The 26,590-nt window shown below is 41.4% G+C and overlaps 1 protein-coding gene across 3 annotated transcripts in view; it reads left to right on the top strand.

Moving 5' to 3' along the window:
* The window catches only part of FSTL4 (follistatin like 4), a 243,501-nt gene that overhangs the window by 188,265 nt on the left and 28,646 nt on the right, over nt 1-26,590 (top strand). For all 3 annotated transcript variants that reach the window (XM_063349320.1, XM_063349318.1, XM_063349319.1), the window contains exons 7-8: nt 12,538-12,704; nt 25,915-26,035. In XM_063349320.1, coding sequence (XP_063205390.1) covers nt 12,538-12,704; nt 25,915-26,035 — 288 coding nt within the window. The remainder of the gene's footprint in view (nt 1-12,537; nt 12,705-25,914; nt 26,036-26,590) is intronic.

Below are 26,590 nucleotides of genomic sequence, written 5' to 3'. Positions count from 1 at the left end.
TCATTTGGCCTGCTCACTTTCTGGGCTGTTGTGAATTAAATATATGTTTAAAGGTTGTGTTTGTACTTAAGTTATAGACTTAACCAGCAATAATTCATTATATATAGTGCAATGTGCATTCCTCAAATGTTCAGTTTATTGAGCTGATTTTAATTTGTGATCGTTAAACGTAAACAAGGCATGTACCTACTGCAATCAGCCTCAAAAGTCAATATTTAACAGCCGTTACCAAAATGGCGATGTCTAAGATTGTATTCCATTAGTACAAGAGGAATCTCTGTGTTGTGGTCTGAAATCTCCTCGATAGGTAGAAGGTGGTGGGTGGCACAGAACCATTTAATATCACGTACAAAGAGATAATGAGATGCAGTTGGTGGAAATTGAGAGGGGAACAATTAAAAAATAGGGAAGAAAAAAAAAAGGAGACCATTTTCATAGGAAGAAGGAATGTAAATGTGCTCATTATTTTAAATACTGTTGGTTGGAATGGATGACTAAGGACATGTGGCAGGAGGCTGGCGTGGCGGGAGAGCAGAGATGGGCTGAGGGCTGTAGGGGCAGAAGGAGCCCGAGTGGAGCCGAGCTTTAAGATGCAAACGTAGGTGCAGGCTGCACAAACTAGGGTTTTGGCAGAGAAATTCCTGGGATGAGAAGCAGTGGAGGCCATCCCTGCAGAGCCAGGATCAGGACCATGGCACATTTTGTCCCCATTAACCTTTGCTGGACCCTGGGGGTGTGAAGAGGGCAGGTGAGGAATCTGGAGGTGATGGGAAGAGTTGTGCTGTGACAACGGGGAAGGGAGACCGGATCCAGCATGGTCCATGGGGCGACTGGAGCTCAGCAAGGACGGGGGGTCTCGGCAAGGTGGGAGCTGGGGGCAGGCTGGAGCTGCGCAGAAAGGAGGCAGAGGGGCTAAAAAGTATTTTATGCCGAATAATTCCTCTCTGAGGCCACAGGAACTCACCTAAAGCAAACACGTCAAAGGTGCTCACGAGCGTTTCTGAAGTGGATTTAACAGGGAAGGGTGTTACAGAAAAACCCAGGGAGAAATGAATCATTTCTGCCTTCAGAGGTACATTTGAATAGTTGAAAATAAGGTTGAGGATATAAGATAAGAAAAACAAAATGCTGAATAGCTGCTCTCTAAATAAGCCCTGTCTGTTCTGTGCAAAAATAGTGTACGCGGATGGAATGAAGAAGGGGGGGGATGCGACCCAAGTGATGCTGGCTCCGCTCTCCTCTCCAGCAGGCGCTTCCCTGGGCAACCTGAATGTTCTTCTCATGCCAGGGAGGTTTATGTGACATAAGACTTATAAGCCTGAATGATAAAGAACAGCTTCTATAAATCATTTTGCTCTGCAGATTTAAAAGTTTCAAGAAGCTAATGTCGGTTAGTACACAAAGTATTACTGGCCACATTTGATTTTGCCAGCATATCTTGCTTTCCAATATGCCTTTTAATATGATAGTCTGGATGATTTGTTTTTTCCTGTTACTTTCAAGGATGCAGCATTTATCATTCTTGTATTACTGGAATTTAAGTTTCTCACAGCAGTAGCTGCAAATCTCTGCTTCAAAGTATTTTTGTGTAATTATGTTTCAGTTTTATATGTGGGTTTTATCTGTGAACCTCTAAGGGTTTTTAATGAGAAATCCACAGACAAGACATGCCTGTGGGCATTTGTGTGGCCCCTATTACCATGGTTGCTGAGAAATCCTTTCAAACGTGTTATTCCTAGAATGACCTGGAGCGGTCTTTCCCTTGGGAGAAACTGAGGCAGAGCAGGGGTCACTCTCTTTCTGGGCGAGGATTTAAATCTGCTTCTCCTGCCGCCGCCACCACCGCTCGTCCCCATCTCTGAACCTCTCTGCAGAGGTGCCCACTCCACGGGAGAAGCCGCCTCGGTGGCCGCATGAAGCCTGGACTTCCCTCTTCCCTGCTGGTCCCTTCCAAACCTTTTGTTGTCCATCCTGCAATTTCCCATGGAGACTACCCAGGGAAACGCCGGAGCTACGCCAGCTTTGAAATGCTGATTCCAAATTTGGTTGAGAAAGTCCCAGCTGCCTGCCAGGCATGGCGCAGGGGCGCTGATGAATTACCCAGCCCTTTCTGTGCGGTTGTTAAAAAGCTCTTAACTGCGGGGGATTCGGCTTGAAAAGGTTTAACCGGGAGAAAACCTGCTCACAACAATAGATGCGTTGATAGCATGAACCAGGGGATTTTCTTTAGGTGCTCTTCGGTTTCCCTTCGCCCTCCTCTCCATAAGGAAATGTTATTTAATTACCTGTTTCTTTGCAAATCGCTGCTGTTCGTCTGCCCATTTTCGACTTTCTCCTAAACTTTAGTTGGGTGGTTTTGAATGTGGGAAGGACGGGGATGAGAGTGCTGATGCAGAAGTTTTTATCAACTCATGTATTTTTAAAATACGAGATGTTATCTGGATAAATGGTGCCGCGGAGCAACCTTGCTGTAACCTTGCACGGTCCCCCCCAGCCGAATTTGCACCGTTTGTGCCAGTTCAGAGCTCTAGATCCCTGCGGCACACATTAAATTGGTCCAAAGCCTGAACCTCCAAGGCAGGACCGGCAGCTCCCATGTCAGGGTGAGGAGAAAAGCATCCTCAAAGATGCACGTTCAGCTGAGCCCCAGCATAGCTGGAATCTTTATGTCCGTAATCCTGCTTTGCAGCCCGGGAGGCAGCATTTCTGATCGATATTGTGAGAGTCCCACGTCCAGCCAGGGGTGCACGGCGTAAATATCCGGGTATGCCCTGTAGCCACTCGCTTTGTATTGCATTGTTTTTTTTCCTGCTTATCTGATTATAATTTCCAAATGAAATGTGCTCTGGTTTTATACTGAGAAGCTGTTTGTAAGGAAAATCACCAAAAAGCCTTGGAGAGAGACTGAACTCTGGCTTTAATGAGGCGAAACTGGGCAGTGGCTGGAGTGGAAGGGGAAGGAGAGGGATGAAATCGCTGAGGTTCTGGCTTGGGACGGCGTGAGCACAGGAAAGCAGGGTCCTTGCATTTATTAACTATCCTCGACGCAGCTACAGTCAGAAAAGATGCAAAATCCGTATAATCACCACGGCTAAATTTGCAGTCATCCTTAGAAAGAGCAATGAAAGCTCCATGAAAAATTTTACTAATGCTTATTTACAGCTCGAAAGGTATGCTGTCACTGATTTGGTGGTTTATGAACACAGTAAACGTGGAAATAGGAAAGAAATAAATACACCTGATTTTAAATGCTTGGGAAATATTACTTTTTTTTTTTTTTTAGAAACCTGTAATGTGGGGTTTAGAGGCAGTGAGGGGCTTTTTTCCAGGCTCCTTGTTTCCTGCTTCATGCATTTTTCAGTGTATCGCATTCATTGCATAATGCTGGCCAAGAACTCCAAGTAAAATGAAAGGAGAGTGAGCGATTGGAGCAGTTCGGTGCAGCCATTTTTGATGTCTCAGTGGTTTTAAACTATATGTGAATGCTTCTTGAACCCCAAATACCCTGTGGCCTGACTGGTCTCTATTTTCGAAGTAATTTACGTACACATTACAGCGGTTCCCACAAGTCACACTGGACTTAATGGGCTGACAGTATTTCCATGATAAACCCTGGGGGTTTATAGAGCAGCCATAAAAATTCACTCCAGGGAGAAACTTGGCATGCCACATCCTCCACCAGAAGCTATCTTTTTCTGCCTGAAATCAGGTATAAATCAGTTCAGCTGCTGCAACTTACAGAAGCTACAAAAAAAAAAGTTCAGTGGTTTCATATGCTTTTTGGTCCTCTGAAACTCCGAAATACCATAGTTTAAATATAGGTAGTGGCTGTTCATTGCTTTGCAAGAACCTGCCCATGCTAAAGAGTTCCCCATTTCAAAGGTAAGGAATTTCTGAAGGACTGGGAAAAACTTTTAAACTCCTAGAAATGCTGAAATATACCTTTTGTAAGAGACAACTGTTGCTTTTGTAGCAGTGAAACAACTGATGCTAATTATGTCTGTCAATTCCAGTAGGACAGAGAGTGTGAAACACAGAGAGCAGCTGTAACACCTCACATCTGTCCCAAAATACCATAATTTTCTTATTTTTAATGTGGGTTCCGTGAGAGATTTTAATACTGCTCTTCCGTAGTTATTCGGAGAAAGGCAGAGAAGGACACTAGAGTATGTTTTTGACTCTCTTAAGAAAAAGAGACAAACCTTGGGTGTCCCACGTTTAACTGGCGTGACTGCCAGAAGTAATTCTGAGAGCCTGTTAGACCATTAGCAATTTTACTTTTCAAATTAATAAATTGACTGGGGAAGTGCGTGGCTGTTACAATCTAGGCAGGATGCTGTTGACACAACATGGGAATATTTTATCAAAAATTAATCATATCAACATTGCTCTCAATCTGTGGGAAATAGGAATTTAAAATAAAAACAAATGCATTTATGTAAACTGTTCTCTAAAATAGACTACTTATGCCTATTTACATAATGAATCCATCACTTACCACCCTCAGGAGATTAGATAATTAAGCACTGAACAACTTATATTTATTCATGTACTTTCAAGAATGAATGAATTATCCCTTTCTGCACAAACTAAATGTTCTCCCTCTGATTAGTAACAGGAGGGCAGTGATGGGATTTTATGATGGGAAGTGTGTTGCTTGTTTTCTTGAAAAAAAAAAAAAAAGAAAAGAAATTGATCTTTAGAATAGAGTACATAAAGAAGCTGTGTTTGGTTAAAAGTCAATATAAATGATTTTTAGCAAATTCATTAGCTGTGTGAATGTGCTTGATACAAATTCATATGGGAAAGCTGGGCTTCTTGAATGTGTATGATTTTTTTGACAGAATTTGTGTATAATTTAGATAAATATTTAAGCAGCTGATTGAACAGAGTTTGCCTCTCCAGGTGTAGACATTTCCAGTGCAGGTGGCTGTATTGGAGTTACTCACCTGGAGTTCCTCTATAGTCAGGGTGAGGAATTGGCCTTCCCTGGGAGCGAATCACCCCATCCTGGGACATGGCCAGCCAGGGCCCCACGTGGGCTTTGGAGGGGATTGAGACACCAACTCAGAGGTAGTACCATCCTCCAGATCTCTGAAGTTCCAGAGATATGAATCCATGCTCACAGAGCCGGGCAAGAAACGTCCTTGGTTGCTCTCAAACCCAACTGCTGGAACCAACGCTCATCCTCCCCCGGGGGCATTTCGTCACTCTTCCAGGGGGCTCAGGACAATATGCAGGTATTTCATAGGAGCAAGGACAGCTTTCTCTGCATGTGAAGTCCTAATCCCTTTTAGTTAGAAGCTGGACCAGACTCTGATGTGAGATTGTTTTTTCCCCTTCAAGTTAAGCTTTGTTTTAGTCTGCATATTCTCATTATCTAAATAATCAACTATTTTGAGCATCCTGATCTAGTGAAAGAGGTCTCTGCCCATGGCAGGGGCTTGGACTAGATGATCTTTGAAGGTGTCTTCCAACGCAAACCGTTCTGTGATATGTCAGTGATAGTGTATTATGGACACAGTTGCTGAAGAAAAGTGAAAGGCATCGTAATATGTAATTGTTTCAGTAGCTGCTTTTCTCTTACATTTAATCTAAAAGTCATGGCCACACAGACTGGAAGAGTTGTTCAACTTGACAGGGATGAGAGACAGGGTCCTGTCCTCTGGCACCACACCAGAGCTGAATATCGCTGGTGATTTGCACACGTTTATTCTGAATTCCATGACAGAACAGGTTTTAGCTTCAAGTGCAAGGTTGGGACCTACCTCGGGGAGTCATAGCCTGTGGCCTTCAAGAGTAATGACAGAAGAGGGCTTGAGGTACTAAATTCTTTCATACTGCTAGAAATATGATTATGCCTTTTTATGACTTAGAAAACAGCATTACTAATTTAGTAGAGAATTTACAATAAAATACTTCCTGAAGTAGCATGCCCAAGGTCCTGAGGATTTATAAATCACATTAAGAACTTGAATTATTGCAGTTACAAAATAAAGCTGAGATATGAACATTTCTACTTAGTTTTAGAAATCGTTTTATTATTCACATTAATTAAGCTTGCAAGCCTTAGAGGAATGCTGAATTGTGGTACCTCTTTTTGAGGGAAACCAGACTCCTAAAATGTCCCACAAAGGCCAGCGGGGGATGACACCAAAGGTGGCCAGAGGCAGAGCCAGCTCTTGATGGTGTTCTTCACAGGTCATAAAGCCAGAAGCCTCATCCCGATCACCTGCTCTGAACTGATGCAGGAGCTGTAGGAATTCTCTGGGTTAATTAATTGTGAACAACTTTAATCATGTTCATTAACAGGTCTAATGTTGTTAATTAATAACATAAACATTTTTAGTAGCATGACTGGCTTTCCTGTAACTGTAAGTTGGTGCTCAGAAAGTGGACTTTTCTTTTGGGGCTGGGTGATGGATAGTCCTTTCACCTGACTCTGGACAGGTGAGAAGACAGCAAATATGTCTAGGTAAGACTGGCTCGTTGGACCTTAATAAGCAGCAAAATGTGATAGCATGGTAACGTTTCTTCTGGAGATAGTCCTGGAAACAGCTGGTGTGACAAGTTTGCAAAGGCATGCAAACCCGGAGTGATTTGTGTACTAAGGTTTTTATTAATTCATTTATTTGGCCTATAGAGTAGGGTAGAAACTAAATCATGCTAATACAAGTAATTGATAAGCACATTATGCAGTGCTTTACAGATCCAGACCCACAGTGAACTGCCCTTCATTTCTTTAATCTCTCTCTGCAGTGAGTAATTAGATGACCATCTCTCTTCCCAGGGTCTCCCAAACAGTATCACCGGAGTCACTGTTGGCTGGCCAAATCTCATGTTCTATTGCATGTTTATGAATACATCTCACATATAACACAGTCATTTTAAAGTCCATTAGCTGCAGTTGGCTCAGATTTAAGAGGGTCTTAAATTTCTCTCCCCTCTCTATGCAAAGCCAAATACATCTCATCAAAATTACTGGGGAAAAAAAAAGAATTATAAAATGTGTATCCTGTTTTTTCCTCTGATCCATTAATTGTTTTGATTTTCTTGATTCAGTTAGCTCCTCACCTTAAAACGTATTCAGCTAGAGAAGACTCTTTTTATCTATTGAAACACATGCTAAAATCAGCATTGACCTTCATGCTGCAGTATTGGGCCACAAGGCAATAAACAGATTTTACTAATGCAATGCAGTGCCTAAACACAGCTGCAGGACTCAGGGAATTGAGCGGAGGGTAAAGTTTTCATCCCCTTAAATCAATCCTGACTTGAACCACTGCTGGAGAAACAGGATGTATTTAGGGCTGCGTTACCCATGCTTCCGTTCACAAACAAAAGGTCTCTTTGCTCAGGAGCGTTAAATTTGGGGCAAGAATCTGTGCTTGAGACTCTCTTTGAAAGTCATCCTCCCATTGCTTCACACAAGGCTACGTTTTACTTCATTGTCTCCTCACTGAGAGCAAGTTACAGGATTAAAAAAGCATCGCCTTGTCCCCTAAGCAGAATCTAAGCAATAGGGTCAGTTGCTCCATATTCTGTTTTAGCAAGGCAAGATATCCATGAACAAATGTAGCGATGATTAAAGGTGGCAACAATGTATTAAAAAGTATATTTTCTTTAGATTTAAGGGAAAAGATCTAATTAACAATATTAAGCACTTTTTAAAGTGTGAAATCTGTTTCTGTATGTAGTGTAGCATGAGCAAAGGCAGGCAGGCAACCGACATTTACTATGTAAATTATCTCCACGCAGTGCTAAATCAATGAGGTTTTCTCCATAGATGCTCATTCCGGGTTGCTCCTTATAATGACCTCAATTATACACGTCTTCATTGTGAAATTATGATTGCCTTTGGCGGGCTGCAAATGACAGCAGAGAAAAAGATTTCCCTGATAAAACAGCACAACAAGTAATACCTGCTGGCATTAGCATGCACAGCTTGCAAAGGTGCAGTGCAGCTCCAGCTTAGCACCTTAAGAAATAAAATTGGAGCAGAGGAGGGGCCGAGGAAAATGTTCGACAGTATCTTGACATTTTTAACAAGAAAAGGAATTAGTAAGGCTTCATGTTCTCAAATGTGTCGCTGTGGGACCTGGGATTGCAAGAAATTTAACATAAGAACATCAGAATGGCTACACCCGGGTCACCAAAGGTCCACAGTGCTTCGCAGCCTCTCTTGGACGGAACTCAATAGCGGAGAGAAAAGGTGGGAGAGACAGGACAGAGCGACGCTTCCCCTCAGTAAGCACCTCTCTTGGTGCCGACCACTGGCATGCAGGGAGTGATCCCTCACCCTCCTGAGCAGGGGAGGAAGGTCTGAGGATGGCACTGCCCTAATTCCGGGAGCGAGAAAAATTCCACAGTTTTCAGGCGCTATGCTGCTGCCATCACCAGAGTTTGCAATGTCCTGGCCACCTTTTAGTGAGCTTGACTTTGTTCTACATTTGGTGCAGTACCCAGTGAAATATTACTCCTGGGCCTCTGATATGCAAAGACAGGGTTACACCCATTCCTTCCTAAAGGTGGTTATTACAAAGGCTTTACACCTGTCTTGAACCGTTAAAAGTTGAGTCAAAAATGATAGCATCTCATTCTCTGATGATAGCATCTCTCTCTGATGGCAGAGTACTTGGCAGGAACCTTTTTTTTTTCATTTCCAGCTGGAATAGACTGAGGACTTGCTTCAACTGAAATCCCAGAGAAGACTACCAGGTTTGACATGACTTGATAAATATCATCAGCTAGGACTGATACTAGCTGAATCTATTGAATATAGAAAGCTGTTTTGCATGCATCATCCTGCAGAATTTCCAAATGAACATAAAATTGCTTGATTTTAGGACCAAATTCCATTCCGACCTGTATTCTGCAAGTGAGCGTGCTTTGAACATTACCCATTTGTTCTGTTCAGTTTTATATGCGTGGTAAAAATCCTTTTATCTCTTAAAGGTTTTTAAAAAGAAAATGAACACTGTTCAATACTTAATCTAGAGGTTCTACACAAAATCATTATGGTGACTTGAATAATTTGTACACATAATCCAACTAGCATCAAGTGTGTCTGAGCTCTATAATTTAAGTACAAAATTCTGAGGTTTTTTTAAAAGATTTTTAAAAGGACCAGCCCTTGCATCCTCTTGGGGGATCTCTGTTTCTTCCCCAATATACCTGATTATGTAATGAAATCTTTTCTAATGATAACGATAAAGCAATGACTAATAATCCTGTATTAGTAGAAAAGCTTTTAGATGTTAATAATATGCCCTCAAACATACTCCATAGAAATACTCAGAAAAGGAGTGTGTTTGTATTGTTAAAGTGGTCTGTACTAATTACACGCTTTAACTTAAAAAGTCATCTCTTAGCCTGATAAGTTTCATCCGGGAATGGCAGCTGTGCAAGGTGTCTTCTTAATTAAAAGTTAATGTATTTTTCATTAGTGTGCTGCTTAAATGTAAAACCAAAGCCTCTTTAGGTATCATTTGGAAGATGGGCAGGGAGCCTTAAATTTCACTGCAACAAAACACTCAAAAAATGTTGCTGAAGAGGGAGCTGATGGGAGCCCAGCGTGAGCCAGGGAACTCAAGGCAGTGCGAGAAACAGCAGAGGGAATTAAGGAAAACAGCAGTGAGATGAAAAAACAATTCTCTCGTAAATGAATGACCCTCTATTTCATTTCTCTTCAAGAAAAGATGTCCTCATTAGCCCTACTCCATGCTACAAATTATTGTAATTATCAGTTCTTTATCCTGTCAAGTGCACTCCGCATATTTTATTCATAAAAAGGAGCTCTCTTTTATGGGGGAAGTGAGGACGCGCTCGGGCGCTGGGATGAGGGTGGTGGGATGGGGCGTGGCCACCCCCGTGGGCGCTGTCCCTGGTGCTGAACTGCTGCAGCTCCCACCTCCTTCCTCCAGCAGGTACCGAGGGCGACGTCGTTTAAGGATGGTTTATCTATTCCGGGCTTTGCCACTGACCTGCTCAGTGACCTTGGGTGGGTAATGTTCTCCTTCCCAATCTACTTCCATCTCCCCACTTGTATTCTAAGGTTTCATGCACAGAAACTGCTTGATGGACTGTGTCAGGCGCTCTTCTCATTCGATGCCTGTGGGAGCCACCGCAACCCAAATAATAGTAGTAAGTTGATCAAACATTCCTATTTTGGATCAACCATATATCAAAACCATAGCTACCGTTTCTTTTCAACAGCTTGTGCTCTTTCTAAAACAGCATAATAAGTGGGAGAGTGGCTAACCACTCTCAGACGCACAAGCAATGCTGATTGATCTTTGCAGACTTAAGTCAGCCTCAAATCTACAGTGGTGAATACAATTTGTGGCACATTCAATTAACTTCTTGCTTAGGTGGAAGAAGCAGGAAGAGAAGGGATGCAGAGCTGTTTGGGTACTGCTGCACAAGCAAGTTTTGTACTAAGTGTTCACAATCAGTTGCTAGACCTGAGTGAGTCCTTCCAGGCTTCCCAAGGCTACTGAAATGGACTGAATATTTTAGTGAACAGATCTAACAGATTTACTACTCAAGAGATGTCGAAGCAATTTTTCCATTAGAGGGTATGAAGAGATGGAAAATGATGCTTGCAAAAGTAGATTTTTTATTTCTATTCCCTGCATTTCCATAATGTAAGCCCCATAAAAGAGTGCAAGATTTTCCCACCAAAGCTGTTAACTTTTAAGGCAAAATCACATCTTAAGCTGTGAACTGACATGATAAAACGAGTCTTTGGATTCACTGAAAGTCAGCACTTCTTCAGAGGACTGAAAGAAAGGCATAGAATCATTTAGATTGGAAGAGACATTTAAGATCATCGAGTCCAACCATAACCTAGCACTGCGAAGTCCACCACTAACCCATGTCCCTCAGGACCTCATCTACGTGTCTTTTAAATGCCTCCAGAGATGGTGACTCAACCACTTCCCTGGGCAGTCTGTTCCAATATTTGATAACCCTTTCAGTGAAGAATTTTTTCCTAATATCCAGTCTAAACCTCCCCTGGTGCAACTTGAGGCTGTTTCCTCTTGTCCTGTCACCTGTTACTTGTGAGAAGAGACCAACCCCCACCTTGCTACAACCTCCTTTCAGGTAGTTGTAGAGAACAATACAAGTGCACGTAGCATTTAGATCTTACCAACACAAATACACTGTAAGTGATAGGCAGATCTTGCACGGGTCCTAATGACAGAGTTGAGAAGCAAACAAGCAGGATGAAGAGTAATTTTGCCAGCCGATGGGAGGGAGCAGCCTGACCCCATATGTCATTTTATAGTGTTGGAACTGCTTGAAGTGTTTTTTCCCAAAGCATATGGCTTTGGGTGAGGCAGCGTTGATCTCTCTGATCCCTGTTTTACCATGGTTAATGCCAGTGGAGGCGTTGGGCATGAGGAAAGAGGGGCCTTGTGACCAGGAGAGCGTGATTCATTCCCGAGTCCGAGTTACTGAGTTGGCTGAAGCAATGTAACACCAAAGTGCTGTGAACATTCCCCGTTCATCTCAATGGGCCATTATCTTGAAAGACCAGTTTTCAGCATTTATATGCAATATAGTTTCAAGGCTTTCTTATTGCAGAGCCTGTGAAGGAGAGTAAGCAAAAACCATCATGTGAATGGTAAAATTGTGAATGCAGCAGCTTTGACAATGTGGCCTGATTGCTCTATTGCTGGCTCAGTGCTGCTGAAATGCTTAATAATGACAATCTGCACTCACGGTAATTCTGGTATCAAATGTCTTGCCTATTTGTGTGGCCACACGTGGTAAAATAAGCAGACACATCTTGTGAGCACTGGCCAGAAGGAAATGTTGTGACATTGGTGTGGTTTCAGAAGGATGTTGGTGTGGTTTTCAGTAAGGCTTGCTGCCTCAGGTGTTTCTTTTGTGTGCTACGTGTAAGTAAAAATAAGTGACTTTTTTAATTTAATAAAAGATAAGAAATATTCTCACTCCTTGGATATAAGAACATCTATATCTTAGATGGCATATGTGGCTGCATTTGGTAAAGGAGTTTTCATGCTCGGTAACTTCCTGATATTTGGGCAATTTAAAAATGGGTTTATTTATATTTCAGTGACAACATTTGTGCCTTAATTCTGCTTCAAGGAAAGAACCTGACTCATTCCTGTGCCTTTTCAAAGGACCTTGGCAGGAGTTCCCTAGAGAAACAAACACAGACGGTCTCAAGCAGGAAAACCCTTGTTCGTCCTTCTGTTGTTGACTGCTCTGTAGACAACTATTGCTGCCAGGCTTGCCAGAGGTCCCATCCTAGTGTCCTAACGCCACAACTACTGCTAGGTGCCTCAGGAAAATGATACAGGAAGTAAGATATGGGCAGATTCAATTGCTATGTCTCTTACTTAGCTTTATTGTTCGGGGGTTTTTTGCAACATAGATATCCATCTCCATGCCAAAATCCTTCAAAGTTATTCCTGGAGCAGGGAAGAAGGAAGGCAAAGCAGGGAGAAGGGGAACAGCTTCCCTTTGTAGTATTCAATATTATTCCTGTTGTGTTGCCTTTTGCAGAGGTAGTTCGGCTGAGCCTGCCAGAGGACCAGAAGGTCAGCGTGACCACCATCACAGTTGGCCTGAGCACTGTTCTGACATGCAGCATCCATGGGGCACTGCGGCCCCCCATCATCTGGAAACGCAACGGTGTCATCCTCAACTTCCTTGACTTGGAGGATATCAATGTAAGTGCTGAACTAGTCTTGTCATTTTCTTTTTAGGGCATTGAATATGACTTCATTTAACAGATTATGGTTTTAAGGGAACAAGTTTTATCTCATTATTATGGAAAACTGGAAGCTGGCACGATATTTCGTTTTTATGTGAATATGTCTCAGGAATAAAAGCAAAACAACGTATATGCAGCTGAGAGCAGGGGTACTTGGAATGTGTTATTATGCAATTAAAACTCAGTACTGTAATAACCCAGCACTTACGTAGCACTGCTACTTCGTCCTTTGTTGCCCAAGTGGTTTGGTGCAACCTGTGGTCCATGGCCAGCAGCCCAGGCAACCCAGGACTCTAGCAGCTCTACAGACCATTAACTCCTCAGGGATCTCATTCCCGCTACAAAGAAATAGGTTCATCAAGAGCATGAAACAATACATTTATGGTTGGCAATAAAAATCTCTCCTCTATCTAAATCAAATAATATGTTTTTATCTCGGTTCCTCCCGTTTCACTTGCCTTTCAGGTAATTCTTGTCTCCTCATCTGCTATTTCTGAGGACTGGGTTAAAATAGGGGATTTTTCAGCAGGGTGTGGCAGTACCCTCGCAAGAAGGAAGATGAATCTCTCTTAATTCACAGTACTGGTCTGATGTGCGAGTCATAGTTTGTAGTAAAGACAATACCTGAATAATGGTATAAACTTACTCATTTATTAATAACATTTAATTATGGAGAGAGTGGAAAGTAGTGTACAAAAACTATGGTCTGTACTTCATTTCTCTTCGCATTAAAGTACACAGTAAATCAGGTTTTATTTTAATTACACTACAGCAAGAGTTGATTTATATTTTTGTTCAGCTCTTGTTAATTTGATAACCACTCAGTTCAGAGTTGTTACAGTCAATACTGTAACTCCCTAAATTGTTGTGTATCCAGGATTGCTGAAATGTGAAAAATCTTTGTTTTACTCTTCTGCATTAATACATGAAAATTACAGCACACAGGACAGAAACATGCACTGCAACTCAGTACGTTGTATGTTGACTTTATTTGTTGACTCTACCTTAGCAGAAAAATTGTGTGCACTATGTATAGGTGATTACTGTGTGCACAACCTTTGTAATTATAACCATCTAAACATTCTTTTTTTTTTTTTTTTTTTTTTTTCATCAAAGCAAGTATTACCCTTTTAAAATGCATTTCTTGTCACCGTTTGGAGCATGACATTGAAATGCAACATGAAACCAGCACAGCTCCCACCTCAGGATTGGCACAGGACCATACAGGAACCATAATGGGGATGCTCAGGATTGCACAGCCAGCCCGAAGCTGGTGTACCTGATCATATTTCTTATAGACATCCGTCAGTGCCAGGATTAGAATAATGACCTTCAGGTCACTGGCACTAAAAATGCATGGAAACCTGCCAAGCTGCGGTGCAGAAAGTCAGGCATTCCCTGCTGTAGTTGGAGTGTGGCAGGGTGAGCCATGCAGGTGGTTGACCTGGCAGCTTACTGCCTGTACCGCCTTGTGCAAATATTCTTCAGAACATATCTATTCCTTGACACAGATTAAGTTTAGTAAAGATTACACATGCTACCAGTCTGCTTAGTTTAATCCGTAGTGAGCAAATTCAGCAGCTTTGTGTGATCAGAGTCTAGGAAGAGCCTTTTCTTTTGTCCATTCTATTCACTAGATAGGTCTGAGACGATGTGTTTTTAGGCTCAATTTTGTTGCTGGGTTCAGGACTGAGCTGGTGTTAGAGGCAAGGTACAGCTGGTCTGAAAACTTATTTCCATACACTCTGGAGGATCGAGAGCGGTGTTAGAACTTTTTGGCCAAAAATAATTAAAATTCCAGTTATTTATCTTACCTTTATGAAATTTTGGTTATGATCACATTAATCTGTAAAAATTAGAAGTTTATGTGTCTGAATTGGACACAAAATGACAGTCCAGGAATTTGACTACAAGCATATCCTTGAAGAATAGATAGCATGTGGTGCTGAGGCTTCATTTGCAACTCCTACTATTTTAAATAGAATTTTGAAGAGTAAATTTTCAGGCTGAAATGCCAGTTCTTCCCTATTTTAGCACTGGCCCTAGTGGATTTCTAGTTTACTTATAAGTAATTCTCATTGGTTATTAAATGTTAAGAGGACGAGTTATATCCTACCACATAAACTGACCGGTTCCTGAATGATTCAACCCCCCGTAGGACAGTACCATGCAAGACAAATTGCAATACACAGAAAAAAAAAAAAAAATCACTTTTTGATCTGTTTGAACTAGTATATCACCCAAAATTATATCAAAGAAGAGCTCTGAGATTCTTACAAGGAGGAAAAACAGGATTTATGCCTCAATTTTAATGTTTCATGTGTCAGTTTATGACCTCTATCACCTCATCATATAACACCTGCTACTGGTGCACATTAACTTTTTTTTCTTTAATAAACACCTCCAGACCTTTTTCATCTTTAATTAAACTGTGATGATTTTATTTTCCATATATATCATCGCCATCTGTATTCTGGTCTGGTTACTTGAGGTGACACAATTTGGGGATTACCTTCTTTTATTTTCCCTCTTCTGCTGTGGACAGTCTGTAGGACTCTTGAGCTCAGTTGTGTCCCCTCTCTGGCTACTGAGGACAGGCACCTGCGTGTCTGAAGCCCTTGTTCATAGGAGGGGTGAAGAGATGGTCCTTCAGCTGATAAATCCAGGCTTTTTATTTAGATTAATCACAAGTTTAAAAAGTCCTGGATTGGTGGGGGATGAGCCCCGTTCATCTGCAGCGTAAACATGCCTGTCTTTGGGGTTGATACTGACGTGTAGCGTGGAAGTAGCTTCAACATTGACTTTGAGGTTTGCAACGTGAAAATAGGTGCAGCCATGCACGATCATGGCACGGGTGAGGGTGGGTGGCAGCAGCCGGTTCAAAGCTTCTGCCTCTTGTGGGTACAGAAACTTACATTAAACAATAATCTATTTAAAGGCATTGACAGCAGGAAAGTAAAGGCAGTGTGCTTCTTAATATACTTGAAGTCAGTTAATTAAATTACTTCAGTTTTCTTTTAGTATGCCTCAAGCAGAAACTCGATTGCATTTCTGCTTTTCACAATAAGGTTAGCAATTTGGCTAATTGGAAGTGCAACAGGAGATTAATTGTACCTTTTTAACTTCAAGAAAATCCTCCCTGCTCCTGGCACAGTGGTAATCACATACAAACCTACAGGATATTCGCACACTTGGACAAATCCTCATATTATATTTCAATTAAATTCTTTCTCTTCTAAATGCTAATTCGGGAAATCAGATGAAAATAGAAGCCCAATTCTGGAAAAAACAGAATCCTTCCAACAAGGTGTGAGAGCAGCACGGGAGAGGCACAGCTGAAAAGTCCTTCGTGGCTTTATTCTCTCCAGGTTCTTGAAAAATGTGATATGAGAAGATTGACTGTGTTCCCGATTAATACTAGAAGTGACAAATATGGTCAACAAAAACCTAGATAACCCTAAATTTGTGCAGAACTGAAAGGTTGAAGATTACTATAAAGCCTGGTTTTTTAAGTGCATTACTTCAATCTTTTTTATGTGATATCTTGATTGGCAACAAAATATTAATAACTTTTCATTGCTCTTTTAATCAGAAGCTTTCATAAGCAACATAATAATTTGTCTTGTCCTGTCCGTGAAGAACTCTGTTAATGAGTTGTCACATAGCCGTTGCAAAAGAGCCATCTTAATGGTACATGTAATTAAACCATTTTTCTTGCAAACATTTAAGATTCCTTTTAGCATAAAAATATTATTTATCCATAAATTACATATCCACATTATTTATCCATTAGAAGTCCCTTTGCAGCTATACTTTAAAAAAAGCCACATCAACTTTTCCCATGCAGAAAATAACTATAATGTAGCTGAAACTGATAAGATTGTGATAGCTATAAATTGATTTCTGACTACAAATAGTGAAGTGGTTAAAATGTGTCATCTTTCAAAATAATAGACTTTTGTCCCCTAGACAAGCAGTATGTTTTCCCGAATATGTGATTATGAAAGCATTCCTCAATTTGAAAATATAATAAACTCCTCGTGGAGTCAAATATATTTATACACTATTTATAGGATATTGTTTCACGTGCTTTGACATTATCTCCAGAGAAACATACGTACATTTATAAACAAAATTTATAAACAAAAGTTTATCCTCCATCAGCATGGTGAAAGCATACGCAAACAACAGAGAAGAGAATATTATCATAAGAAAACAAATATTATGGAATACAGGTAGATAAGAATTTGGTGAATTACCAAGTGTAATGCAGGTAGCTATGACATAAATTCATGAGTGTCTTTCATTATTCATTTCATGTTAATCTGTACAATTTAACTCAAATCTATGTGAGATATTGGTTCAAAAATAAGCTTTTCATTACACATCATTGAACTACAGGTTTCTTCATTTCTGCTGATGCAGAAGGGGATTAAAGGCACGGGAGGGAGAGTGCTCTGCAGCTACTTTATGACTTGTCGGTCTCCTTGTTTGATGAAAAATCAATACTTGCCCTTAAAAAGTTCTCCCACGAGTTAACAAAATGCAGTATGTCATCTGTGTATTACTGTCACTTGTGTGTACCAATCAGCTCATCTTGCACAAAGTACCTGGAGAAATGTCTGGTAAGAAGTCCACGTGCCAAATTCTCAAAGAAGTCTTGAATGTTCCTGTCCAAAAGACCCCCTTCAGCAGCTTCATGCGTTTTTAGTTTTGTATTGTAGCGTTGAGATGTCACGCAGGCTGAAAGGCAGGTGGGTTGAAGATCAGACAAGTCCAGGGTTGAGGGGAGAAGCTGTTCAGCATGAGGGCAAAGTCTCTGGTTCGGGAAATGGCTGAGGAGCATCTGATGGGAGCAGAACAGCGCGTTCCCATATGTCTCTTCTGTCATTGCCTCCTGTCAGGGGAAGGAAACTTGGTTGGAGAGACCTCTCCTCTCACCTTCAGCCCTTCTTGCCTTTGGTAAGGCCATGTGAAGAAAGTCTGGGTTTTGCTGCTGGAGTTCCTGTCATCAGGACTCCAGAGGCACCTGAGATATGGAGGCTGAGCTCGGAGGTGTAAGTCCTGGCTTAGAGGAAAAGGAGGGATTCTCTTCTCCAAAAAGGTTTTCCTCCTCCCCATACAAATCTGTGTGTGTTACTCAGATGAATCCAAGCCTGCCTCCATCTCTGTCCACCAAACCTCTGCCAGGTCCACGGTGCAAAGAGCATGTGGAGGTGGCAGGAGTCAATCTGGGGGGCACAGACCACCTCCTAAATTGTCGATTGCTCATATTCCACATCTACCTGTGCACCCAGGAAGGTTCACCTCCCTGTATATCTCATGGCTCTAACAAGATCTGAGCCTCTTCCTTGATACACGTTTCATGCACGTTCATTTAGACGTCCGTCTTTCCATGTATAATATTTGAAACCCAAAGCAAGTGGCCAACCTTTAAAGTGCAAGTCGCTTGGATTAGATTTCTCATTAAAACAGGCTGTATGAAGGCGATATATTCCTGTTGATGTTTTTAATGTAGTTTCACTGTTAAATAATAAAAAGACCATGTGTGAATAACCCCACTTAATACCCTGCTAATAGAAATTGGGCTGTTAAAATGATCAAACCCTGTGTCATCCCAGATGCTGCAGTAATACAGCGATGGGAGTAAATTACAGGAAGTTATGTGTTTAAAGCCAAGTTTTTTTCTCTTTCAAATCAAAGTTTGAGAAATTGCATGGTGCTTAGAGTATCTTAGGTCTTTGCAGGCTCTAAAATAGAGGTTAAGCGAAAAATTAACGCATACAATATTTTCAGAATATATGTATGTAATCTCTCACTTTACCATAATGAAGATCACAGAACTTGTATCCACTTGTGCCTTCAGCGTAATAGCTCATTTTTGGGTCACAGACCAAAGTTTGTGGGTGATTATTGCAAATGCAGAAATACCTTCATGGAGACAATAGAGTTGTTCATCTGGCCCTGAATATCGGGTGGAGTTTAAGGCTTTACCTTCCTAAACATCCTGGTTTGGGGGAAGATGTTACTCTCAGCAGCCAGGGGTGGTTTTGTTTTGCTTGCATTTTCTGGAGATGTATACCTCCCTGTAGATGAATTGCATGCACTCTGTCTGGGTGTTATAACAGAAAAGCAGAATTAGAAATACAGTGTGAATCTTCTAAAAATGAGCAAGGAGAAAGGAGTGAGCCCGTCTGCTGTGAATTATTAAGGTAACTAGACTTGGCATGCTTAAAAAATTGCATTAGAAAAAAAATTTGAGAATCAGATGAATTAGGACTCTCTGAAATCAGTTGTACTCTCCCATATGTGCTGTGACTGCTGGAAATGATAATTGAATTACAGACCAAAATCCACGAATCCCGGTTATCTGCCTCTGTACTGTAGGGAGAAAGTTGGAGTTTATGAATATAATTTCCTCCCAGGATTGGTACTTACCTGTTCAGTCTTTGCATTTTTCTGAAAAATCCAGTAGATCCAATTATATAGAACCATTTTACTAAATCCCTGGTATGCTGATTCCTCCCCTCCAACAGCTCTAGCAGGATGACCTACCATTGATTTTCCTTGTTGTATTGTCTCTGAGTTTCTCAGGATGTAAAAGTCATCCATTTTTATCTGTATTATAATTGCACAACTATCTAAAAAGTTCATTTCCATATGTTCAAGTCAAGAACTTTTTTGGCTCACCAGCAAAGTCTTAAGTTGTGCTAAATTCTTTGAGCAGAAAGACAAGAAAAGATAAATTAATACCCCATCAGACTGTGTTTGCAATAGTTTTCTGGCATTTGCTTAAGGCTGAATTTTTCTCCATGTAAATTACTAAAGTGATAGCATGTGTAAAACCAAGAACAAATAACATTAATGAAGCATAAGTTCTCAGCTTGTCTCTGGAAATGAATTATTAAAAGCACCAAAGAAAGTGATTTAAGAGCCCATGACTAATTTAGTTTTTATTATTTTTATATGAATCACTCATGAATCTATTGTAAAAAAGATCAGAGACATTTGATTAGTGAGGAGAAATCATTTTCAAAGTGATAGCCATTGTTGTAGATTTTGCATAATAATAATCTCATTAAACGCTTGGGTACATTTTGTTTTAAGATCCCGTAAACATCATCAGAGAGAGGTTTCTAGGACTCTGAGGATCAGGCAAGCTTTTTTAGCATGAACTAGTTCATACATTTTCGTTGCCTGCTGGTTACTATGAAATTGTGATGGCGTTTCTCTTCGTCTAGTGGAAAACCAGTGACACCAGCTAGCCCCAGTGCCGGGAGTGGCTTTGTCAGTGAGCGCTGAAACCACATGGGGAAGGCTCCCAGCTTCCCTGGACTTGGCAGAAAGGGCTGAAAGGGAAGGGTTTAAAAGGGAAGTGAATAATTATTTATAATTAATAATAATAATTATTATTATTATTACTATTATTTAGAAAGAAATCACAGCAACCGGTTTCTAAGAGAAGAAACCACTGGGGGAGGTCCGTTCCCTCTGTCATTACTTCTGCTATGAACAATTTTCAGTCAGCATGGTGAGGGGGTATCGACCATCGTTGGGACTCACCCCAGCGTGTATTAGGAGCATTCAGTATCTAACTGAGGTCGTTTAAAATCACTGTGTAGGTTTAAAGTCGGATGGGCCGCCTGGGGAGTGTGTACCCCACCGTCCCGTACTGCGGCGTGGTGTGTGCCTGCATTTGCCGATAGCTGGAGAGAGGGGGAGATCGTCTGGTTTTGTGTCACTGGGACTTGTTTTTCCGATTCTTCTTCCTATTTATAGCTATACAGCAAGGGTTTTTTTTTTTGTCAAGTATCTGCAAGCTATCCTAAAAAATAATAAGCCTGAACCTACTCTTTCCTAATTCCCCTTCAAACTTCCTGGCAAACAAAATCTAGACAAAAATTTAGCGGGTCTTAAATATGTTTCTGTTCTGGAACAACCCTGGGATGTGTTAGAAAGTTTCATGAAGAAGCATCTGAAAGGGGTAAAAAAAGCGGGCGGCCGGTGCCCCCGCACCCTGCGGCGTCGCCCCGGCTTAACGTGGGTTATGGGGACGCTGGCTGCGTCCCTGGGGGTCAGAGCAGGAGATTTGTGGCGTTACAGTCACATATTGGATTTCACTTGAGACAGAATGGGAACAAGATTTACAAGCAATATGCAATGTTTTACACGTTTCTAAGCGCGGTGTCTCCAAGCCGTGGCAGATTGCATGAGCAGGGAATGCATTAGAAGGGAGGAATGGGATAAATAAATATGAAAAATCCTCTGTTTGGAGAGACCGATGCCTTGGGTAATCAGTAGTGATGGAAAGGAAATACAATACAAAAAAATGTACATATCCATTTTCTAGGATCTGCTTTGTTATTTTTTGGAATTGACTGAGTGCAGTAGCAACTTTTTTATTTTATTTTTTAGATTACTGAGCTGTTGTCAATTTAAAATGCAGGGTGGTGCATTTTTTTAATCTTGAGAAGTTAAAACTTAATCAATCCTTTATTTGAAGGGTAACTGCAAGGCATAAAAGAAGCTCACGAAGGGCAGAGAACTTTTTATTTGAAAAAGGGAGAGAAAACATGAGACAAACTGCCGGAAAAGTCAATTTATCATCTGCCACTAGTCGACCTTATCAATTATGAGAAATTAGAAGCATAGCTTCCTGAATTTATTTTTTTTTTTTACCAGAACCTGTAAGATTATTTTGTAATGAAATTCATAAAATAGAGGTGATGAACACCGTATCCTTATCTGGCCGCTTTGATGCAAGGCTCATCACTTTGTGGGGTTAGAATGGTTTCTGCCTTTTGTTCAGACATTTTCATCACCTCTGTTTCTTCCTCTTCACAAGAAAATTCACCTTCCCTGGTCAAGGAGGAAAACTATGTCCCAGGAGTTACTTTTTTGCCTTTCTCCTGCTTGTCTATCCTTTTTCATGGGATGATACATAAAAATGCCTTTTCAGTCCGTGTCGGGCATTGCTGGGGTTAGGAGTGGGCAGTCCCAGCTCTGGGGCGGCGCAGCACTCGCTGCAGCTCCCGGACAGCCCTGAGATACTCTGCTTTAAAGGTGGGATACTTTTAGGGAGAAAAGAATTAAGTTACATCATTCTTATAGGTGTTTATGGTTCCCTTTGACTGCTTTCAGGCTCCTGGTGACTTGGAAACCTGGCTTTGCAAGCAAAAGCCATCTGAAAGACATCAAAGCACATGAAACATTTCCTCTGCCTTTTTCCAGCGTGAATTCTTCCCGTTCCCTCTGCCCACCCCATCCTCTCCCCTGCCAGTTCTCCCAGCAAGCTTATGCATGTGTGTTTGGATGGAAGGATGGAGCTCAGGTTCTGACCTCCATAAATACGTTTTGTGCCAAACAGTTTCTGAGAGCTTTTATTCAAAGAGCTCCCCACTTGCCTGATACACGTTTTTGAGGGGCAAGGAGGTCCTTATTGGCCTGCAGTTCCAACTCAGCTTGTTAAAATTGTACGCAGCGCTACGGTGCTGCACCCTGTCGAGGACCAGCAAACCAAACCAGCAGCTGAGCACTCTGTCAGCATTAACTGGCATCCCGGTTAGTGCAGTGGCAAGAGATGGACCTGAGCAGCTCCTAAAAGCTCCCAGTGGCAGAGCGGTATGGAGGGGTGGGGGAAAGGAGGTTCGGTGAGGTGGGGGTCGGTCTCTTCTTCCAAGGAACAGGCAATAGGACAAGAGGAACCAGCCTCCAGTTGCACCAGGGGGGGGTTAGATTGAGTATTAGGAAAAATTTCTTCACCAAAAGGGTTATCAAACATTGGAACAGGCTGCCCAGGGATGTGGCTGAGTCACCATCCCTGGAGGCATTTAAAAGACAGGCAGACGTGGAGCTGAGGGACATGGCTTTTAGTGCTGGTTTTGGTAGTGTTAGGTTAATGGTTAGACTCGGTGATGTTAAAGGTCTCTTCCAACCAAACCGATTCTATGAAATAGCCCAGATACCGGGGCTGCCCACTGCTGCGGGACTCCTGGCTGGGCTGAGTGTAAGACGTGGAGTTAGAGGCTGTTAAGGAATCAAAGACTTATCATTTCCTAATGCTCTAGGGCTTAGGTTTTTACAGTACTTCCAAATATACCCTTATAAAATATACACAGAAAGTGCCTGTGCATAAGAATGCATGCATATATATAAAATGTAACTGTGAAATCCTAATGTACTAATTATATCCACAGGGAAACATAAGGAGAAACCATGAGCTGCAATAAATAAACACACGGAAAGAGTCATTAATTTGTTAGAGAATTCACTATTATTTTTGTAGCAACAAAAGGTTCAGTATTGAACCTAAATTTCATACTCACTTTTTTCTTCCCACATCTAATACTGGTCATTCTTAATAATGTTGTACTCTTCTGTGAATTGACTCTGTGTGTGCAAGTTCTAATACAGGGCAGATAATTTCCTTCTGTGCCTGACATAAATGATACGGCGTTAAGCTAAATCGTATTTGATAACCTTCTTTAAGTGCTAGAAGTCAGAAAATAGTTTTTAAAAGTCATAAACCATGCTTTTACCGATATAGGCTTCTCTTTACAAGAAAAATGCATTTGGAGAGGAAGAGAATAATACTATAATCTTGCATCAGTTTGTTTTTGCAAGGGTCTTTACTTATATTAATACATTTGTATGCATTGGAAAAAACAGATCGTCCATAAAAAGACAATTACAGAGCACAAACCAAGCATTCATAACATTTTTCTGAGATATCTTAAAGGAAGCAACATACTTAAACCAGAAAAGGTTTTATTGTCCTGTTTTTCCACAACTCCTTATAAATCATTTCATAAAAGTAGCCATCCTGCTTTTATTGATCTAAACTCAATTTGAGTTGCTTTGGGATTAACTTTAAAAACTGATATTAAGTGCCCTCCACTGCAAGCTTTTTCTCTATCTCATGCAGATATCATTTGAACAGGGTTGATGTCTTTTCTGTTTGCAGTTACTCATGCATCTTTGCTTTCCGGCAGGAAAGATCTAACTGAACAGAAAACAGACAAATGCTTGAAATGGGATTTTTTGAGTAGATATTTGTAAAAACGTATTGGGTAGCTTAACCAGCTTATCCCATAGTGTAGATGCCAAATCTGCTGGACACCCAAGGTGTCAGTGATATCTGAGATGCTTTTGATGTCGACAATGAATTTCAGGAACCTCTATAGATTTATTCTTTATAACCGTCCGTACATTTACCCGTTGGGGCAGCACGTGCCATAGGGTAGCAGACAGCAGAACCAGGGTGGTTATGTTTGTCCCCTCTCAGGTCAAGGTCTGTGCTTTGGGAAGGGTTCTTATGCTGCCTGCAAACTCTGTATTTCTCGGTGCTTTCTCTTAGTCTGCCTTGTGACATGTTTAAAAACCAGGCACGTTCCCAAACTTCCCTTCCCCTCTGCCAGTGCTGGCTTGCCACTGAGAGGAGAGACATGAAGATGTTTCTCTCGTGCCAGACAGAATTTACTGGAGAAGATTCAAGAGCCAACAGAAGTAGCACCAGATCTGTCCTATACTGCAAGAGATGGGCTACTTTTGTACTTTTCTTTAAGCATGCCAGCTGGCATCGCAAGTCTGCCTCAGGATCACAGCTTCCTTCAAAAAATGTTCGCAGTGTCATGGCTGGAAAGGAGAGCTTCAAACTGTAAAGCAGGTGCACCCTGAAGAGGCAGAAAATGAGAGATATAAGGAGCCTCAAATGGTTTTGGTTTAGAAAACAGCCCATATGATGATCAAACAACTTTTGCTTGTCGTTTTGAGCACCTGGCAGGGGATTTGGCAGTAACGGCATGGATGAGGATGGTTCCTTGTAGTGTTTGACCTGCTATGGGTGCAGGAGAAAGGGAGCGGCGTCAGCACCCCTGTGCATGGGTTCCCTTTCTCCATCACAAAGAAATTGGGACCCAAGTTCTTGACTCTCAACCAACAGAGCAAATTTGCTCTGCATATTTTATGCCATCCACCCTGGTAGGTTCCATCAAGTCATGGTGGAAGACGCCGGCTGTGAGTTCTCACCTCCTGACCACACTACAGTGCCGCACTTCGATTTCTCTCCTGGCGGCCGTGCTGGACAAGGGTGGCAGCTGGCACAACGTTGTGTAGGAGCCTCCCCTTGGCTGCAGGCCGGCTTTCCACCTACATATTGGAAGTTTCCAAAAGAGCCCTTGGGTTTTCACGACCAAAACCACTCCTCAACACTCACCCAGTTGTGCTGGGTTCATGCCACCCTGATTCTAAGCTGAATTTTACCATACTTTTGCAGTGAAATTCTACAGAGTTTAGTTTAGCGTGCTTCACACATGTAGCTAATTAAAGATAAATCGTTCTTTAAGCTCATGAAGTGTTTTTTAAATGTATCCTTCTGGGTTTGCACAGAAGTACAAACGTTCTGGAGCTGCAGAAGTCGGAACGTTAATGGAGTAACAAGAGAAGCTGCTTCGTATACCCATCAGTGCTGTCATTCTGTTAACTATAATTTGAAATAAATTCCTAAGCAGGGCACTTGTACAATGTCTTCAAGTGCCAAAAACTCTGTACTGACTCATATTCTCCCCATCTATAATCAAAAATTGAAGTAATGCAAGAGCAGATCTAGGAAGATGAAGGGGATAAAGAAAGATGCTTGTCAAGCAGTTACAGATCAAAACAAGTTTGTTTGAGAAAATGCTTTTTGTCATCTTCGTTGTCTCCTGCCTGGGATATTGTCTGAGATAAGTGACAAACAGTTTCAGTTCTTTCTCATCAAGTCTCAAGGTTACAGTGCATTTTCTAAGAACCAGCATAGATAAAGGAAACCTTAAGCCACCGAGAAGTTAGCATTTTATGCATCTGAGGTTAACGGGTTGATACTAAATGCCCCCATAAATTAAACAGCTGGAAATTGCCATCTTTTGTATGTTCCAAGAGCACCTTGTTAGCAACCAGCACAAAAGTTCATGTTCTCAGATGAGTTACTTTGCCTTACTCTTAAATTGCCGCTCATTTTCTCCCTGCGTGTTGATTTATGAACTTTAAAACTTACTGTTCAATATTCAAGCTGTGTTCCCAAGCTGCGATGCTATCAAGACCATGGAACGGGTAGTCTCCCTTCATGTGATGTTTAAAATATTTTTACCAAATAATAAGGCACCTTTCCTGTCTTTTGTTACATACAGGATTTTGGAGAAGACGATTCCCTCTACATCACCAAGGTAACAACTATTCACATGGGCAATTACACCTGTCATGCCTACGGCTATGAAGACCTGTATCAGACCCACATCCTTCAGGTGAATGGTTAGTAAATGGCACATATGACAATCCATGAAAACCTTCCCGTAAGCAAAGTTGCGTGTTAATCTCATGCATACAGAGACGTGAAAAGCCACGCACCAAATTGCCTGTGTACGAGAGCGAATGCAGCTCGGGGTTTGCTCACTCGTGCTATCACACAGGCAATCAAAAAGAAAGGTACCAAGGGGGGATGTGTATAATTACCTGGGCTTCAGCAGGTATCCTAACTGTAAAACAAGCTGTCGATAACATTTCCATAGAGTTAAGAGCAGTCTTTCAAAGCATCTCATAGACTAATGACTACTTTTGTCAACAGAAGTGTTGGTCCGATAATTTCTTCGTTCAGAAAATCATTTCTGTTGCGTGAAATAGCTCAGGATATTTAAATAAATACAGCACAGTGTTTCCAAAACGAGCTGTCTAACTCCCAGCTATATATCAGATTATTATGTTGTTGTAGTCGGCTTGGTTCACTGAGGGCTATTTACATTGGCTGAAGATATGGCCCACTGGGTTGCAAAATGAGGGCAAACCATTTTACAGGTGAGAGAACCACAT

The sequence above is a fragment of the Chroicocephalus ridibundus genome, chromosome 11 (genome assembly GCF_963924245.1).
Source record: "Chroicocephalus ridibundus chromosome 11, bChrRid1.1, whole genome shotgun sequence".
In the NCBI taxonomy this organism is placed as follows: Eukaryota; Metazoa; Chordata; class Aves; order Charadriiformes; family Laridae; genus Chroicocephalus; species Chroicocephalus ridibundus.
This window is presented reverse-complemented; position numbering and strand designations above follow the sequence as displayed.